The 18854-nt window shown below is 50.2% G+C and overlaps 1 protein-coding gene across 5 annotated transcripts in view; it reads right to left on the reverse strand.

Moving 5' to 3' along the window:
• Positions 1-18854, reverse strand: part of ash2l (ash2 like, histone lysine methyltransferase complex subunit) — a 58434-nt gene that overhangs the window by 29584 nt on the left and 9996 nt on the right. For 4 of the 5 annotated variants that reach the window (XM_060856704.1, XM_060856700.1, XM_060856703.1 and 1 more), the window contains exons 1-4: positions 10404-10503; positions 8260-8323; positions 2232-2380; positions 22-110 (exon numbers count right to left, since the gene is read on the reverse strand). In XM_060856704.1, coding sequence (XP_060712687.1) covers positions 22-110; positions 2232-2380; positions 8260-8323; positions 10404-10486 — 385 coding nt within the window. In that variant the 5' untranslated portion in view covers positions 10487-10503. Of the gene's footprint in view, positions 1-21; positions 111-2231; positions 2381-8259; positions 8324-10403; positions 10504-18854 lie in introns of those variants that run through there. The other variant, XM_060856705.1, reaches the window with a different exon arrangement.

Consider the following 18854-nt stretch of genomic DNA (forward strand, 5'->3'; position numbering starts at 1 on the left):
TGGCATGATGAGTAAGCTTACTGGCTTGTTTTCGGAGGAAGTACGTGTTCCCACTGTGGTGACAAATGTTGCAGTGGAAGATGTAGTTGGTCATAAATGGAAGGCATGAGCTGTGAACAACAAAGGGTAGCAATCAGAATAACAAACAATCCACCAAAACACACACACCACCGAAACATTCCCAACAAACCTGCACTTGGCAGCTCAGTCAGTGTGAGGTGAAGGGATTTGAGAATTACACAGTCATCACTTGATGAATATTTAAACATCCCAGACAGCTGGGAGATTGGCAAATGGGTTCTGTCTCGAGTCCGTTCATGAGGCAATTTATACCCAAGTCCTAGCAGCCAATACCGAAGTACGGGAAATGTTGCTTTGTCTTCAAAATTGCACCCCTGCATGGGATCACATTCCTAAGTATGAGCATGATTAGATTGAACATTTGTAAAGTGGAGACCCCTCTGCATTCCACCGGTAAAAGCCAAACCTGCATTAACATGCGCTCAGTCATGGAGCCCACATTCGGCTTGCTGTCAAACCCCATTTGGTTCTCTCACGTCCCTCGGAGAAGATGTGTGAAATGTGAGAAAGGTGGTCACTGGACAAGTCATCCAGACACCCGAGCTGCAGCAGTTTAAATTCAATCTGGGGATAATTCATTTGTTCGCTTCAATTCCTAAAAACACATCTGGAATTCAAAAGCCAATCCCAAGAAAGACGACCATGATCCCAACTGACATCGAGCATGGCAGAGACACGCCTGCCTCAACTTTGTCCTTTGGGGAAGGACATCTACCATTCTTAGGAGAAAGCAAGGACTGCAGATGCTGGAGATCAGAGTAGAGGAGTGTGTTGCTGGAAAAGCACAGCCGGTCAGGCAGCGTCTGAGGAGCAGGAGAATTGACGTTTCAGGCAGAAGCCCATCATCAGGAGTTAGGCTCATTCCTGATTAAGGGGCTTGTGCCCGAAACGTCAATTCTCCTGCCCCTCAGACACTGCCTGACTGGCTGTGCTTTTCCAGCGACACATCTACCACCCTTACTCTTCTGGACCATTTGTGACTCCAGATCCAAAGCAATGTGTGTTGACTTGTGACTTCGAAATGGCCCTGTGAGACAACAAGCTGCATTCAAGACAGTCACTCACATCACCACCTCCAAGGTCATCAGGGATGGATCACTAGTGATAGTCATATCATGAGCTAACCTTAACAAAGCCAGGGGTCCCAAGTATCATCTGAAGTCACCCGATCCTCCTTTCCAGCCGAATGCTATGGAGGAGGAAACGGAATGTTTCTTTCAGGAGTTTGGCGGGGGTGGGGGGAATGGGTTTGGAGACACCTTCCCACAACAACTCTACTTTCCTTTTCCACTTTACAATTCCAAGTGTAAAGAAAGACAGGCCATTCGGCCCAAGTATTTCATGCTGACACCTGTGCTCCACAGGAATCTCCTGAGACCCATTCAACATCAGACCTCATCACCTTACCCTTCCATCGCTTCCTCTTTGGTGGTTTACACAGCTTCCAACTCAACCAGACCTGTACTTTTCAACTCAAACACTACCTGCGGCACTGAACGCCACATTCTCACCGTCTTGAGAGAAAAACTAGCGAAACTGGAATATCCCAGTGAATTTATTCATGACTCTGTCAGCTTCCCCACAACTGGAAATGTTAACTCCATGTCTATTCTTTCACACCCATTCAAAGATAAAGTCTAACAAATCACTCATCTGTGTGTCTGTATCCGTAAGGCAGAGATAGGGGAAGGGTGTTCAGTGCTTCTACTTAACTACACCCTTTCAACTCCAGTACCATCCTTGTGAACCGTACTCCTTGCATCGCCTGCAGTGTCTTTTTGTATGACACAGAGTTGAGAGTGTGGTGCTGAAAAAGCACGGTGTGTGTGATACAGACATCAGGTGTGTGCACAGTGCCCTACTAGCAGCCTGGTCAAGGTTTAATTCAAGTCTCCATTGGCTTGCCTACATTTCAGTTCTACTCCTGGCAGAAGACTGTCCAGCTGAGGCAAACACTTTCACTTTACTCACCCAAATGGCCAGGGTGATTGTGGAGGGGGGAAAAAACTAGGCCTGGGAGTGCACCACACATGAGGTCAGGGCACAAGAATCAAATGTATGTCATATCTGCATCTCCTTCTCTTGCAGCTCAGAGGAAGGCTGAAATCTGAACTGACCCTGCTGACCCACACACAGCCCGAGTTACATACGTAGTATCGAGCCCAAAGGTCTCTGCTGAGAACCACTTGATGCAGATGCCACACTGCAGCTCCACTCCACCAAGGTGCCGTACAGTTTCTTCCTCCAGAGCCCCCGGTTGCTGGACATCAGTGGTCTCCGTGCTTTCACCAGCAGCCTCCTGGGAAAAGAAACAGAAAACAACCTGAGCATCTGAGATGGACACCAGCAGCGATGCTACCTGACCTGTACGACAGGATTGTACCAGCTCCATCACAACAAAACACCAAAATGTAAGGTGAAAGCACCGGAAAGACTGAACAGATCTGGCACTGGCTGGGGACAGAACAGGAACGGCACTCATCTCGAGTACGTTCAGCACTCAGGAAAGCAAACAGCTGGAATCAACGAAAAGCTCAAACTGCACAAAAGCATTCACTCAAAAACGCACCCAGAGAAACCTGTGCTCTGCAACAAGATGAGGAAGGATAGCACAAGACAATGTGTTCTGTGCAGCTTGGAGCAGAGGTGGCAAAGAACTGGCTCTTCCTTGACCGCTGTCTCTCGTTAAGTAACTGACACGACTTGACGGATTGGAAGCTTCAACATTTCATGTTCTATTCAGTGCACACTTCATCAGATGGAATCCACGATGGAGGACGGGACAAATTTCTAGCTGCAAGAGCTGCTCCTTTTTTTGAGCTATTTTAGGTGCTGGAGGTGATTTCCTCAAATTCCAGGAGCAGCAATTACTGGTTTATTTGCTGTTGCATTGTTTTGGAACTTGAAAAAAATGTCAAAACAACAGCAGTTTTAAAAGGGAGAAGAGCAGACAAAGGAAGCACATGGTGAGGACAGTGCAGGGGAGAGAGAGAAAGCGAGAGAGAACCTGCACAGTTACTGCCTTTGCTGTTTGAATTCGCGTGTCACTGGACATCGGAGTGCATCTAGGAAAATTAACAAACAGGGAAATTCACAACTAACCTTGGAGGAATTGGTCTGGGCAAAGTTCACAGCACAGAATCAGATAAGTTAGTTATTGTTTTAAGTCTGTCCAAGAGAGAGGCTGTATTAGTGAGTGCAGTGCATTCTTTCTTGATCATATGTTTGTGGAGATAAGTCTCTTGATTAAACTTGAAATATAAGCCATAGCTATTAATTTAACCTGGGGCAGTGTTTTGTAGAGGAATAAGACGATGTTATTTTCTGGGTCTGTAGATTGTGAAGGAGGAAAAATGGCCTTTGTAGTGATATGTACTTCTTGTCAGATGTGGGAGTTTAAAGAGAGTTTAAGGGTTACTGCAGATTATATCTGCCATAAATGCTGTTGGATGCGAATCTTATCAGATCGAGTGGATTGGTTGGAGAGACAGATGGAAGCGATGAGGAATTTGCAACAGCAACAGTATGTGATGGATGGCAGTTATAGGAAGGGGGAAAGTCTCAGATACAGTCACATAGATGGGTTAACTCGAGGAAGGGTGAGAGAGGTAGGCACCTAAGGCAGGAGTCTTTTGTGGATATACCCGTTTCAAACAGGTATGCTGTTTTGGAAAGTGTAGGGGGTGATGGATTCTCAGGAGAACGTAGCTTGAACAGCCAAGTTTCTGGTATTGAGACTGGCTCTAATGCAACGAGGAGGACGTCAGGTTCCAAGAGATCAATTGTGTTCGGGGATTCTGTAGTGGTACAGACAGACGTTTCTGTAGCCAGCAGAAAAAAAGCAGAATGGTGTGTGGTTTCCCTGGTGCCAGGATCAAGGATGTCTCAGAGAGGGTGCAGAATGTTCTCATGGGGGAAGAGGGGCCAGCAGGAGGTAATTGTCCACATTGGAACCAACGACATTGGAAGGGAAAAGGTTGAGAGTTTTGTAGAAATTTAAAAAGGGGGTCCTCAAGGGTAGTAATATCTGGATTACTCCCAGTGCTATGAGCTAGTGAGGGCAGGAATAGGAGGAGAGAGCAGATGTATGCACGGCTGAGGTGCTGATGTATGGGAGTAGGATTCTCCCATTTGGATCACTGGAATCTCTTTTGGGGGTAGAAGTGACCTGTTCAAGAAGGACGGATTGCACCGAAATTGGAAGGGGATGAATATACAGACAGGGAAATTTGGTACAACTGCTTGGGAGGATTTAAACCAGTAAGGTTGGGAGGGGGAGGGGGTGCAGGGAGATATTGAGGATAGAGATCGATCTGAGACTGGTACAGCTGAAAACAGAAGTGAATCAAACAGTCAGAGCAGGCAGGGACATGGTAGAACTAATAAATTAAATTGCATTTACTTCAATGCAGGGGGCCTAACAGATGAACTCAGGGCATGGTTAGGAACATGGGACTGGGATACCATAGCAATTACAGAAACATGGCTCAGGGATGGGCAGGACTGGCAGCTTAATGTTCCAGGATACAAATGCTACAGGAAGGATAGAAAGGGAGGCAAGAGAGGAGGGGGAGTGGCATTTTTGATCAGGGATAACATTACAGCTGTGCTGAGGGAGGATATTCCTGGAAATACATCCAGAGAAATAATTTGGGTGGAACTGAGAAATAAGAAAGGGATGATCATTTTATTGGGGTTGTATTATAGACCCCCTAATAGTCAGAGGGAAATTGAGAAACAAACTTGTAAGGAGATCTCAGCTATCTGTAAGAATAATAGGGTGGTTATGGTAGGGGATTTTAACTTTCCAAACTTAGACTGGGACTGCCATAGTGTTAAGGGTTTAGATGGAGAGGAATCTCTTAAGTGTGTACAAGACAATTTTCTGATTCAGTATGTGGGTGTACCTACTAGAGAAGGTGCAAAACTTGATCTACTCTTGGGAAATAAGGCAGGGCAGGTGACTGAGGTGTTAGTGGGGGAGCACTTTGGGGCCAGCGACCATAATTCTATTCGTTTTAAAATCGTGATGGAAAAGGATAGACCAGATCTAAAAGTTGAAGTTCTAAATTGGAGAAAGGCCAATATTGACAGGATTAGGCAAGAACTTTTGAAAGCTGATTGGAGGAAGATGTTCGCAGGTAAAGGGACGGCTGGAAAATGGGAAGCCTTCAGAAATGAGAGAACAAGAATCCAGAGAAAGTCTATTCCTGTCAGATTGAAAGGAAAGTCTGGTAGGTATAGGGAATGCTGGATGACTAAAGAAATTGAGGGTTTGGTTAAGAAAAAGAAGGAAGCATATGTCTGGTATAGACAGGATAGATCGAGTGAATCCTTAGAAGAGTATAAAGGAAGTAGGATTATACTTAAGAGGGAAATCAGGAGGGCAAAAAGGGGACATGAGATAGCTTTGGCAAATAGGGTTAAGGAGAATCCAAAGGGTTTTCACAAATATATTAAGGACAAAAGGGTAACTAGGGAGAGAATAGGGCCCCTCAAAGATCAGCAAGGCGGTCTTTGTGTGGAGCCACAGAAAATGGGGGAGATATTAAATGAATATTTTGCATCAGTATTTACTGTGGAAAAGGATATGGAAGATATAGACTGTAGGGAAATAGTTGGTGGCATCTTCCAACATGTCCAGATTACAGAGGAGGAAGTGCTGGATGTCTTGAAATGGTTAAAGGTGGATAAATCCCCAGGACCTGATCAGATGTACCCGAGAACGCGGAGGGAAGCTAGAGAAGTGATTGTAGGCCCCCTTGCTGAGATATTTGTATCATCGATAGTCACAGGTGAGGTGCTGGAAGACTGGAGATTGGCTAACGTGGTGCCACTGTTTAAGAAGGGCGGTAAAGACAAGCCAGGGAACAAGTCAGGTGAGCCTGACCTCAGTGGTGGGCAAGTTGTTGGTGGGAATCCTGAGGGACAGGATGTACATGTACTTGGAAAGGCAAGGACTGATTCAGGATAGTCAACATGGCTTTGTGCGTGGGAAATCATGTCTCACAAACTTAGTTGAGTTTTTGAAGAAGTAACAAAGAAGATTGATGAGGGCAGAGCAGTAGGTGTGATCTATATGGACTTCAGTAAGGCATTCGACAAGGTTCCCCATGGGAGACTGGTGAGCAAGGTTAGATCTCATGGAATACAGGGGGGACTACCCATTTGGATACAGAACTGGCTAAAATGTAGAAGACAGAGGGTGGTGCTGGAGGGTTGTTTTTCAGACTGGAGGCCTGTGACCAGTGGAGTACCACAAGGATCGGTGCTGGGTCCTCTACTTTTTGTCATTTACATAAATGATTTGAATGCGAGCATAAGAGGGATAGTTAGTAAGTTTGCAGATGACACCAAAATTGGAGGTGTAGTGGACAGCAAAGAGGATTACAACAGGATCTGGACCAGATGGGCCAATGGGCTGAGAAGTGGCTGATGGAGTTTAATTCAGATAAATGCGAGATGCTGCATTTTAGGAAAGCAAATCTTAGCAGGACTTATACATTTAGTGGTCAGGTCCTTGGGAGTGTTGCTGAACAAAGAGACCTTGGAGTGCAGGTTCATAGCTCCTTGAAAGTGGAGTCACAGGTAGATAGGATAGTGAAGAAGGTGTTTGGTATGCTTTCCTTTATTGGTCAGAGTATTGAGTACAGGAGTTGGGAGGTCATGTTGTGGCTGTACAGGACATTGGTTAGGCCACTGTTGGAATATTGCGTGCAATTCTGGTCTCCTTCCTATCGGAAAGATGTTGTGAAACTTGAAAGGGTTCAGAAAAGATTTACAAGGATGTTGCCCAGGGTTGGAGGATTTGAGCTATAGGGAGAGGCTGATCAGGCTGGGGGTGTTTTCCCTGGATCATCGGAGACTGAGGGGTGACCTTATAGAGGTTTACAAAATTATGAGAAGCATGGATAGGATAAATAGACAAAGTCTCTTCCCTGGGATCAGGGAGCCCAGAACTAGAGGGTGAGAGGGGAAAGATATAAAAGAGACCTAAGGGGCAACTTTTTCACGCAGAGGGTGGTACGTGTATGGAATGAGCTGCCAGAGGAAGTGGTGGAGGCTGGTACAAATGCAACATTGAAGAGGCATTTGGATGGGTATATGAATTGGAAGGGTTTTGGAGGTATATGGGCCGGGTACTGGCAGGTGGAACTAGATTGGGTTGGGATATCTGGTCGGCGTGGACTGAAGGGTCTGTTTCTATGCTGTCCATCTCTATGACTTGATGTGAACCAGAAATGAACATAAAAGCACCATTCTCCTCATGAAAGTGACAGGCTCAGGTGACTCCTGCCTTGTGCTCTCTTGGAGACACTGACTCACAGCGAAGTTTGGATTTGGAGAGGGCCAGGTATGTCCAAGGCTCCTGAGTGTGATCCAGGTCGCTGCACCGGTGCAACTGCAACAGTGACAAAGCAGTCTACTTCGGGGCATCCCATCCCACCATGTTAACGTTCACTCCCTGAACCACTGACACTTCACAGCAACAGTGTGTACCATCTATAAGATGCACGGCCACAAATGGCCAAGGATCCCCAGACAGCACCTTCCAACCCATGCAGGAGGACAAGGGCAGCAGGTAACAGAACACTGTGACTAGCTAGTTCCCTTCGAAAATACTTCCCACCCCGACTTGAAAACGTACTGCCGTTCTTCCAGTGTTATTAGGTCGAACGTCTTCACTTTTGAGTTCCTGTTGCATTTCAAACACCAAATAGATTTAGAAAGGTGTTCCCATTCTTTAACCTGGATCCAAATCCAGGCAGTCCCTGCTGAATGGCACAGTACCAGAGTCCCTTCATCACACTGATTGTAGATCGCTCCCTGCCAGTTATGTTCAGACAATGCTGTGCTGCATCGAGGAAGCCCGTGACGAGGAGAGTGAACCCTGGAGAGTAGCCGATTCTGAAACAGGATACAACAAGCCGGAGGGGGGGCGACTCTTGCAGTGCATTGGCTCTGGGACACCAAGGTCTGGGTTCAACTCCCATCTGTGCTAGAAATGTATCACATCACGTCTCTGAACGGGTTGATTTATTTAAAAGACTCACAACAAACTCAATAAACCCAAAATATCTGGTGTTTCCAAAGGAAGCAACACTCAGACATGGTGCCAATTCAACCCCTTCAGAACCAGGTCTTACTGCTCTAAAAGAAAATAACTCTCTGACTTACAATGTCTTTCCCAGCAGAGGACTCCGTCTCCATTGTGACCACCAAGTCAGCCACTGCAGGGTCACTGTAAACAGAACAAACAGATCGTTACTGAATACTACAGTGATCACTGGACAGCTCGAAGTAACCACACACTCAGGGTGGGGGGAGGATAGTCCTGGGAATCAGACTGACAGGAATAGATCCAACATGGTCACAGTTAAAAATGGAACAGGCTCAGAGGGCTGAATTGCCAACTTCTGCTCCTGTCTCATCTCCCGAATGTGACAGTTGTTTGCGAGAGGAAATACAGAAACAGGGGGGCCAAATATCTCCCTCTGTGCTTTCTCCCCACTGAAACAGTCCCTCGGGGTCGGGTTGACTGAGGTCGACGGTGACTGAGAAGTCCAATGCACAGTCTACAGACCGTGCTTGAGGGGGGAGGGAGAGGGGGGAGGGAGAGGGGGGAGGGAGGGGGGGGAGTGAGAGGGGGGGAGAGGGGGGAGTGGGGGGAGAGGGGGGAGTGGGGGGAGAGGGGAGATGGGGAGGGGGGAGAGGGGGAGAGGGGAGGGGTGAGGGGGTGAGGGGGAGAGTGGGAGAGGGGGAGAGGGGAGTTGGGGAGAGGGGAAGAGGGGAGGGGTGAGGGGGTGAGGGGGAGAGGGGTGGGGGGGAGAGAGGGAGGGGGTGGGGGGGGAGGGGGGAGTGGGGGGAGTGGGGGGAGAGGGGGGAGAGGGGAGATGGGGAGAGGGGAGATGGGGAGGGGGGGGAGAGGGGTGGGGGGGAGAGGGGGGGGGGGGAGAGGGGTGGGGGGGAGAGGGGTGGGGGGGGAGAGGGGAGATGGGGAGGGGGGAGAGGGGTGGGGGGGAGAGGGGGAGGGGGTCGGGGGAGAGGGGGTCGGGGGAGAGGGGAGAGGGGGAGAGGGGAGAGGGGGAGGGGGGAGGGGGGAGAGGGGGAGGGGGGAGAGGGGGAGGGGGGAGAGGGGGAGGGGGGAGAGGGGAAGAGGGGAAGAGGGGGAGAGGGGGAGAGGGGGAGAGGGGGAGAGGGTGGGGGGGAGAGGGGGCAGAGGGGGCAGAGGGGGGAGAGGGGGGAGAGGGGAGAGGGGGGGGGGGAGAGGGGGGAGAGGGGGGAGAGGGGGAGGGGGGAGAGGGGGAGAGGGGGAGAGGGGGAGAGGGGGAGGGGGGGAGATGGGGGGGGGGGAGAGGGGAGAGGGGGAGAGGGGGAGAGAGGGAGGGGGGGGGGGGGGAGGGGGTGGGGGGGGAGGGGGTGGGGGGGGGGGGGGTGGGGGGGGAGGGGGGGGTGGGGGGGGAGAGGGGAGGGGGAGGGGGGGGAGATGGGGGGGGGGGGAGAGGGGAAGAGGGGGAGAGGGGGAGGGGTGGGGGGGAGAGGGGGAGGGGGAGGGGGTGGGGGGGGAGATGGGGAGGGGGGAAGAGGGGGAGGGGAGAGGGGGGGGGGAGAGGGGAGGGGTGAGGGGGTGAGGGGGTGAGGGGGAGAGGGGGGAGAGGGGGAGGGGGGGAGAGGGGGAGGGGGGAGAGGGGGAGGGGGGAGAGGGGGGAGAGGGGGAGGGGGGAGAGGGGGAGAGGGGGAGGGGGGAGATGGGGAGGGGGGAGAGGGGAGAGGGGAGAGGGGAGAGGGGGAGAGGGGGAGGGGGTGGGGGGGGGAGGGGGTGGGGGGGGGAGAGGGGAGGGGGAGGGGGGGGAGATGGGGAGGGGGGAGAGGGGAAGAGGGGGAGGGGTGGGGGGGAGAGGGGGCAGAGGGGGGAGAGGGGGGAGAGGGGGAGGGGGGAGAGGGGAGAGGGGAGAGGGGAGAGGGGGAGGGGGAGGGGGGGGGGGGGAGGGGGGGGTGGGGGGGGGGAGAGGGGGGGGGGAGGGGGGGGAGATGGGGAGGGGGGAGAGGGGAAGAGGGGGAGAGGGGGAGGGGGGAGGGGGGGAGAGGGGGAGGGGGGAGAGGGGGGAGGGGGAGGGGGGAGAGAGGGGGAGGGGGGAGAGGGGGAGAGGGGGAGGAGATGGGGAGGGGGGAGGGGAGGGGGAGAGGGGGGAGAGGGGGAAAGGGGGAGAGGGGGAGGGGGTGGGGGGGGAGATGGGGAGGGGGGAGAGGGGAAGAGGGGGGAGAGGGGGGGATGAAGTGGGGGTACACCCGGCCCCTCCCCCCAGGCCACGCCCCCTCACCTCGCCCCTCCCCCGCTGCCGGTTGAGGTTGCTCCGGTTCCCGGGCTCTCTCCTCCCGCTGCAGCCGCCGCCGCCGCCGCCATCTTGCCTCCGCGTGGCCGATCTCGCGAGAATACCAGCGAGGGTTGGTGCTGGGGGCGCGCCCTCCCGCGCGGCATCGGCGCGCTCCCGTCCCTCCCTCTCACACACACACACACCCCCGCGCAGTGACAGCTCGAGCGCGCCCTCTCCTGGTCTGGGCGCACACACACACTCCCCCACTCACACAGAGAGAGACAGAGAGTGAACCCAGTCTGTATCTCCCTGGGATGGCCCTGTTCAAACACAAACACATACACACCCCACAGAAACACATCAATCAATAACTACCTTCCACCACAACCTGCACAAACAAACACGAGGCAACACTTTTTTTAGATTAGATTAGATTACTTACAGCATGGAAACAGGCCCTTTGGCCCAACAAGTCCACACCAACCCTTGGAAAAGCAACCCACCTAGACCCATTCCCCTACATATACCCCTTACCTAACACTACGGGCAATTGTGTGCAGTTTTGGTCGCCATACTATAGGAAGGATGTGGAAGCTTTAGAACGAGTGCAGAGGAGGTTTACCAGGATGTTGCCTGGAATGGTAGGAAAATCTTATGAGGAAAGGCTGAGGCACTTGGGGCTGTTCTCATTGGAGAAGAGAAGGTTTAGGGGAGATCTGATAGAAGTGTATAAGATGATTAGGGGTTTAGATAGGGTAGATACTAAGAACCTTTTACCGCTAATGGAGTCAGGTGTTACTAGGGGACATAGCTTTAAATTAAGGGGTGGTAGGTATAGGACAGATGTTAGGGGTAGATTCTTCACACAGCGGGTTGTGAGTTCATGGAATGCCCTGCCCGTATCAGTGGTGAACTCTCCTTTATGGTCATTTAAGCGGGCATTGGATAGGCATTTGGAAGTTATTGGGCTAGTATAGGTTAGGTAGGATTCGGTCGGCGCAACATCGAGGGCCGAAGGGCCTGTACTGCGCTGTATCCTTCTATGTTCTATGTTCTAATTCACCTGACCCGCACATCTTTGGACTGTGGGAGGAAACCGGAGCACCCAGAGGAAACCCACGCACCCACGGGGAGAATGTGCAAACTCCACACAGTCAGTCTCCTGAGTCGGGAATTGAACCCGGGTCTCTGACGCTGTGAGGCAGCAGTGCTAACCACTGTGCCACTTGGAGGACTGCAGATGCTGGAGATCAGAGTCCAGAGTGTGGTGCTGGGAAAGCACAGTATCTGAGGAGCAGGAGATTCAACGTTTCAGGCAAATGAGGGATCAGATTCCTGATGAAAGGGCTTGTGCCCGAAACGTCAATTCTCCTGCTCCTCAGATGCTGCCTGACCTGCTGTGCTCTGCCAGCACCACACTCTCGACCAGGGAATCGTTGACGTGTCCGCCATCCTGTCCCTGAGAGTGTCAGGGCACGTTGATGAAGTGGTTCAGGAGGCACTGGGTGGAAATCAGAAATTGCTGGAAAAGCTCAGCAGGTCTGGCATCAGAGAACCCCTGCAGCGTCAAAGTAGGCCATTCAGCCCACGTCAACCCTCCAAAGAGAATCCCAACCACACCAAAGCCCTCCACCCTATGACCCTGCATTTCCCATGGCTATCCTGCACATCCCTGGACACTAGGGGCGACTTATCATGGCAAATCCAACTAACCTGCCCATCTTAGGACTGTGGGAGGAAACTGGAGCACCAGAAGTAAACCTGTACAGACCCAGGGAGAACATGCAAACTCCACACAGATGCTCACCAGAGGCTGGGACTGAACCTGGATCCCTGGAGCTATGAGACAGCAGTGCTGACCCCTGAGCCACCATGCCACCCTTTCAGTGGGCTGAAAGCAGAATTACAATTTTGGGTGTGTGCTGGGTGGGCTGAGCACTGGAAGATGCAATTCGAATGGTCAGGTGGTTGCTTTTGACTGGTGCAGATTCGAAATAGGACACTGGCCTTAATTAACTGAGGCGTAGGGTTTAAGAGGAGGGAGTTGATGCTGGAATGGTATAAACTATTGGTTCTGCCACAGCTGGAGTGCTGTGTCCAGTTCTGTTATCCACACTACAGGAGGGAATGTGATAACACTGGAGAGCATGCAGACAGAGATTTACCAGGATGTTACCTGGTGCTGAGAGGTTCACTGATGAAGAGAAATTGGACAGACTGGGGTTGTTTTCGCTGGAACAGAGGAGATGGAGAGGGGACATGATTGAGATGGCAAAAATGATGAAGAGATACAGACAGGCTAGTCAGGAAGGAAGCTTTCACCTTGATGGAGGGATCAGTGACCAGGGGGGCAAAATTTAAGCTCAGGGACAGGAGGTTTCAAGGGACTGAAATGAAAATGGATGATGGGAATGTGGAACTCACTGCATGGAAGGGTGGGAGAGGCAGAAACCATCATTACATTGAAGATATGTTTATTTGTGTACTTGTGATGCCAAAACATAAAGGTCATGTGCTGGAAAATGGGTTCAAAATAGTGAGGTGGTTGTTTCGACTGGTTCAGACTCAATGGGCCAAAGTATCTTCTTCCTGAGCTGTAAACATTGATGACTCTGTGATCTATAGAAAGATGATGTCTTCCTGCAGGCTGTTGCTGAGACTGCACTTGTAGTTTTGGTCTCCGTTCCTGGGAGTGCAGTAGTGGTTCAGCAAACTGACCCCGACAGCGACTGGACTGTCCTAGTTGGAGAGATTGATTTAACTGGGCCTGTATTCATTCAAAGAATCAAAAAGAACTGTGGATGCTGTAAATCAGGGGAAAAAAACCCAGAGATTGCTGGAAAAGCTCCGCAGATCTGGCAGTATCTGTGGAGAGAAATCAGAGTTAAGGTTTCAGATTGAGTGACCCTTCCTCAGAACTCAAATTCACTCAGGTTTCGAAACAGGAGAAGGGATCTGATTGAAAACTGTAAAATTTAAACAGGGCTGGACTTTCCTTTATGTGGAGAGTCTAGAAGTAGTGGACACATAGACTCAGGGGTAGACCACTTCAGACTGAGATGAGGAAACGTTTCTTCACTCAGAGCGTGGTGAGGCTCTGGAACTCCCCACCACAGGAAGCTGGGGAGGCCAGCACACTGAACACAGTCAGGGAGGACACAGATGCTTTTTAAGATTTTGTAGTCATCAAGGGTATGGAGAGAAAGGAGGAATATGGCATTCAGGTAGGGGATCAGACATGATCATCATGAAAGGTGGAGCAGGCTGGATGGGTTGAATGGTTATCTCCTGCCCCTATTTTCTATGTTACAGTATATGTCCTGGGCAGATCGGACTCAAACACAGACCTTCTGGCCAAGAGCAATTCCTCCCTGGTCAGGCTGGTCATCGAGGGAATTTTGACAAGATTTGTACAACAGGTCCGAGGGAGTTTTGCTGAACAAAGAGACCTTGGAGTGAGGGTTCATAGCTCCTTGAAAGTGGAGTCACAGGTAGATAGAATAGTGAAGAGGACATTTGGTATGTCTTCCTTGATTGGTCAGAGTATTGAGTACAGGAGTTGGGAGGTCATGTTGAGGCTGTACGGGACATTGGTTAGGCCACTGTTGGAATATTGTGTGCAATTCTGGTTTCCTTCCTATCGGAAAGATGTTGTGAAACTTGACAGGGTTCAGAAAAGATTTACAAGGATGTTTCCAGGGTTGGAGGATCTGAGCTACGGGGAGAGGCTGAACAGGCTGAGGCTATTTTCCCTGGAGCATCGGAGACTGAGGGGTGACCTTATAGAGGATTACAAAATTATAAGGTGCATGGATTGGGTAAATAGATAAGGTCTTTTCCCTGGGGTTGGGGAGTCCAGAACTAGAGGGCATAGGTTTAGGGTGAGAGGGGAAAGATATAAAAGAGACCTGAGGGGCAACTTTTTCATGCAGAGGGTGGTACGTGTTTGGAATGAGCTGCCAGAGGAAGTGGTGAAGGCTGGTACAATTGCAACATTTAAGAGGCATTTGGATTGGTATGTGAATAGGAAGGGGTTTGGGGGGATATGGGCTGGGTGCTGGTAGGTGGGACTAGATCAGGTTGGGATATCTGGTCAGCATGGATGGGTTGGACCAGAGGGTCTGTTTCCATGCTGCACATCTCTATGACTCTTTAACAACCGCACTCAACATTAATTTCATTCGATTTCCGTAACATTAATGTCTCTGAAAAACTTACAAGCAGCAATTCAAACTAACTCATCTTTATTTTATTCTGTGACAGACAGAATACTGAATTTGAGGATGATCTGATCTTCAAATGGTGCAGCAGACTTGATGGGCCGAATGGACGACTTCTGCTCTGATTTCTTCGGGTATTTAAAAATTGCTCACACACTGCAAGTTAATGTATGGAAAAGAGTGTGGGATAGATGCTCCAAATGGGAGTTTTTATTGTGAGTAACAAGTTTTCTCCTTGGTCACTCCAACAGCATCACATTGGGATAGGTCAGGCTGATTGACCAGGTTGAAACAATGACTGCAGATGCTGGAAACCAGATTCTGGATGAGTGGTGCTGGAAGAGCACTGCAGTTCAGGCAGCATCCGAGGAGCAGCGAAATCAACGTTTCGGGCAAAAGCCCTTCATAAAGGCAGAGTGCCTGACTGCCTGGGAATATGACCATGTGATCTGGACCAGTTTTCAAACCATGGTTTTTGTGATCTAATCCTTCCTTGCTCCTGTCATAATAAGAAAAAGAATCATGGCTGCAGCATTCCTTCCAGTTTCAGGTGTGTTTTTCTGTGTCTGCAGGACAGATCCGAATCCTCAACCTTTTCCGTTAACAATTTGGAGGTGCTGGTGTTGGACTGAAAGTTAAAAATCACACAACACCAGGTTATAGTCCAACAGGTTTATTTGGAAGCACTAACTTTCGGAGCGACGCTCCTTCATCAGGTGGCTGTGGAACATTCCATTCCAATATTATATTCCATGACACTGTAATCCTGTTGCTATAGATTCTGGATTGTATGATTCTGCTCCACAGCCACCTGATGAAGAAGCCACATTTCAAAAGCTAGAGCCTCCAAATAAACCTGTTGGGCTATAACCTGGTGTTGTGTGATTTTTAACTTTTTCCTTTCACGGAGTTGCTGCTCCTCCCCAGCACCAGAAGGTGGCAACGTTTTACCAGGAATTGAGGAAATGTTGCCTTTTGATAGCGCCCTCACCACCTCAGCAGTCTCAATCTCAAAGTGCTTTCCAGCCAATGAAGTGCTGACTGAAGTGTGGTCAATTTGGAGATGGGTGTACACTTGTTGTTTTAATGGCTTCCTATGAATGTATGCTGTAAGTTTGTCATTGTGAGTCGAACAGGGTCAGGGGACGAAACAGCCTGCTCCTATTGCTGTTTTATGATCAATTAAGCATGGAAATGGAATCCAGTCCCACTGTCAACTCACTGCCTGAGTGTCCAATTGGCTAAGGAGGCAGTGAACTTCTCATTTGAACAGGTCGAGAGAGGGAGTTTGAGAAACTCAGAGCTGAAAGCGATGGAAATCAGGGGTGTGGGAGAGGCCAGAATTAAGGCAATGCTGAGATTCTCGGAATGCCATGGGGCCGGTGGGGATCACAGGACAGCTGAGGGAATGGAGGGAGTTGAAAACAATGATGAGAATTTTCAAGTCAAGTTGAAATTAGCAGGAGCGTTGGAACAGTTTTCCCCACAAGGTTATCATCAAACTCACCTTGAATGTTTTACAGAAGCTGCTTTCACCACACTATCAGGCAGTGTACCCCTGATCACTACTGTTCACTGTGGGACAACATCTCCCACATGGCATGATTGCAGAATCCCCCAGGCCCTTCCTTCTCTCTCAATTCCAAACTTTGTTCCCAACAACACCTCCCCCTTAGACAATAACAGAGTCTTTCTGTTACACACACCCTTGCTCCCTTTCTTTCCCTTCACAAGAATGTCTGGGGGCAATAATTTTTAGTTCCCTGAAATGCTAGGCAGGACAATCAGAAAATCCTGTGCACTTTGAGGTGCACAGTCAAATTCACATGGTCTTGTTTTGGAAGTTCCATCACAATTCAAACAACACAGCAGAACCTCAAAACAACAGCATTACTGAGTGAGCAGTTTAGTATCTGACTCGAAATTTCAAAGCATTGATAATAGTCATTTCCTCATCTGCTCATGGTGCAGTGTTTGAATATTATGGAGATATTGAAGCATTTAACACACCCTGGCATCTAGAAACATAGTACTACATGCAGCTCCAACCCCCAGTGACCAGTGCAATTCTTGTGCAGCCTGTTTGTGAATCAAGTCTCATACTTACAAACTTCACCTGATGCCACCCATTTTAAGGTTTGAAAACTGTCGAGACCCCTCCGTCTGTAAGGGTGGGTTGGGATGGGGTCAGAGTGGATTCTGTCAGATGGGGGATTAGCTGCTAGAGCATGAACAAGACTATCATAACTCAGCAGGGACCCCAATTGGTGTCTGGATCCCCTCCCCCCCCCACCCAACTTTGGCAAGCCCTGGTTCAAAGTTACTCAAGGGGCTTTCTAATTTTGCAGGGTGGGTGGAGTTAGGGTGGTCCAAAGCTCAGAAGCACAGAGGTGTTCTGGGTAGAAGGAGACCATCTGACTCCCTGTGCCCACACCAGCTCTTCAAACAATTTCCATCCGAATAACCATCCACTGCCCCTCTTGAATGGTTCAAATGAACCTGCCTCTCACGTTTAGAGTCACACAGAATGGAAATGCAGCCTTCGATCCAACCAGTCCACACCGACCGTTGTAACAATCAGAAGTGGTTACATTCTTGATTTCAGATCCTTTGTTTAATTCAGATATCAGTCTCTGCCTTGGAATAACTGAATCCATGTCACCATGAGTGTGGGGGTCTGACTGACTGGGCCAGTGACATTATCATCTCCCACTGCCTCTCCTGAATGGTTCAAGTGTTCAGCTCCTAGTCTTCTTCATGCTGAAACACTCACTCTGTTTCACTCTCCACAGACCCCCCCCCCCACACACACACACACACGCACACGCACACACATATACACACACATATACACATACACACACACACAGACACACGCACACACACAGGCATACACATACACACAGACACATGCACACATACAGACACACATGCACACACATATACACACACATATACACATACACACACACACAGACACACGCACACACACAGGCATACACATACACACAGACACATGCACACATACAGACACACACGCACACGCATATACACACACATATACACACACACACATACACACACATATACACACACGCATACACAGACACACACACACACACATCCACATACACACACATATACACATACATACACACACACACACATACACACATATACACACACATATACACATACACACACACACACATACACACATACACACAGACACGCACACACGTGCACACACAGACACACACATGCCTTGAGCTGTCCCAGCTTCTGATGCCCTGGTACCTTCTGCTTGCAGCAGTGGGAATGGGGAGATCATTGCTATCTGGGGAGTGGTTGAAGTGAACAGAGCAGGTGGGACTGTTCCAGAGGAAGCTGTCCACCCTGTAAGATTCTAACAGGACGAGACAGGAAAGACCTTCCCCATGAGCAGAGAGTCCAGAAGCACGGGTCACAGTCTGAGGATACCGGGTAGACCGTTCAGGAATGGGGATGTGAGAAATGTCTTCACCCAGAGAATAGAGAGTCTGCAGAATTCTCTGCCACAGAAAGCAGTCCAGGCCAAAACATTGGCTGTTTCCAGGAAGGAGTCACATAATAGCTCTTACTGCGAAAGAGAGAAAGCAAGATTCTGAATTGGATAATCAGCCATGGAGGGGCCGAATGGCCTACTCCCACTGCTATTTGCGATGTTTCTGTGATTCCAACACACAGGCCGTGTGAGTGAGGTCAGAGAGAGAGAGAGAGAAGCAGAGTGTTGTTGGTGTGGAACAGTAGCAGCAGGGCAGAATGGCCTGTCTCCCTGCTAGAAATTCCCCGCAGGAGCCGGACCTGGGGTTTGTGTGTGTGTGTGTGTGGGTGGGGGTGGGGGTGGGGGGTTGTGGTGACACAAGTTGGTGATAAGCACTGACTGCTGAAACAACATCTCTGTCGCAGCCAGGGGAGGTGTGAGGGTGGCAGGGGGGAGACCCGCTTGTCCCCCTTCCCCAGAGAATGGGAATCCGGACTTGGCCTGGGGCTAGAGGAGCCAGGGGCAGTCTGTGTGATTGATCCCTGGGGGCTCCGACTTGCCTTTCACATGGACAGGGAGAGGGGCACCGTGCCGGGTAATTCAATGCTGAGTGTTTGGCTCTTTGGAAAGCCTCGTTGCCGGCTGAAAGCTGGTGTCTCAGCCACCCCTTTTACCCCACCTCACCCCTGACCCCTCCCCACGAGGATCTCTGCT

Source organism: Hemiscyllium ocellatum, chromosome 48, assembly GCF_020745735.1.
Source record: "Hemiscyllium ocellatum isolate sHemOce1 chromosome 48, sHemOce1.pat.X.cur, whole genome shotgun sequence".
Classification (NCBI taxonomy): Eukaryota; Metazoa; Chordata; class Chondrichthyes; order Orectolobiformes; family Hemiscylliidae; genus Hemiscyllium; species Hemiscyllium ocellatum.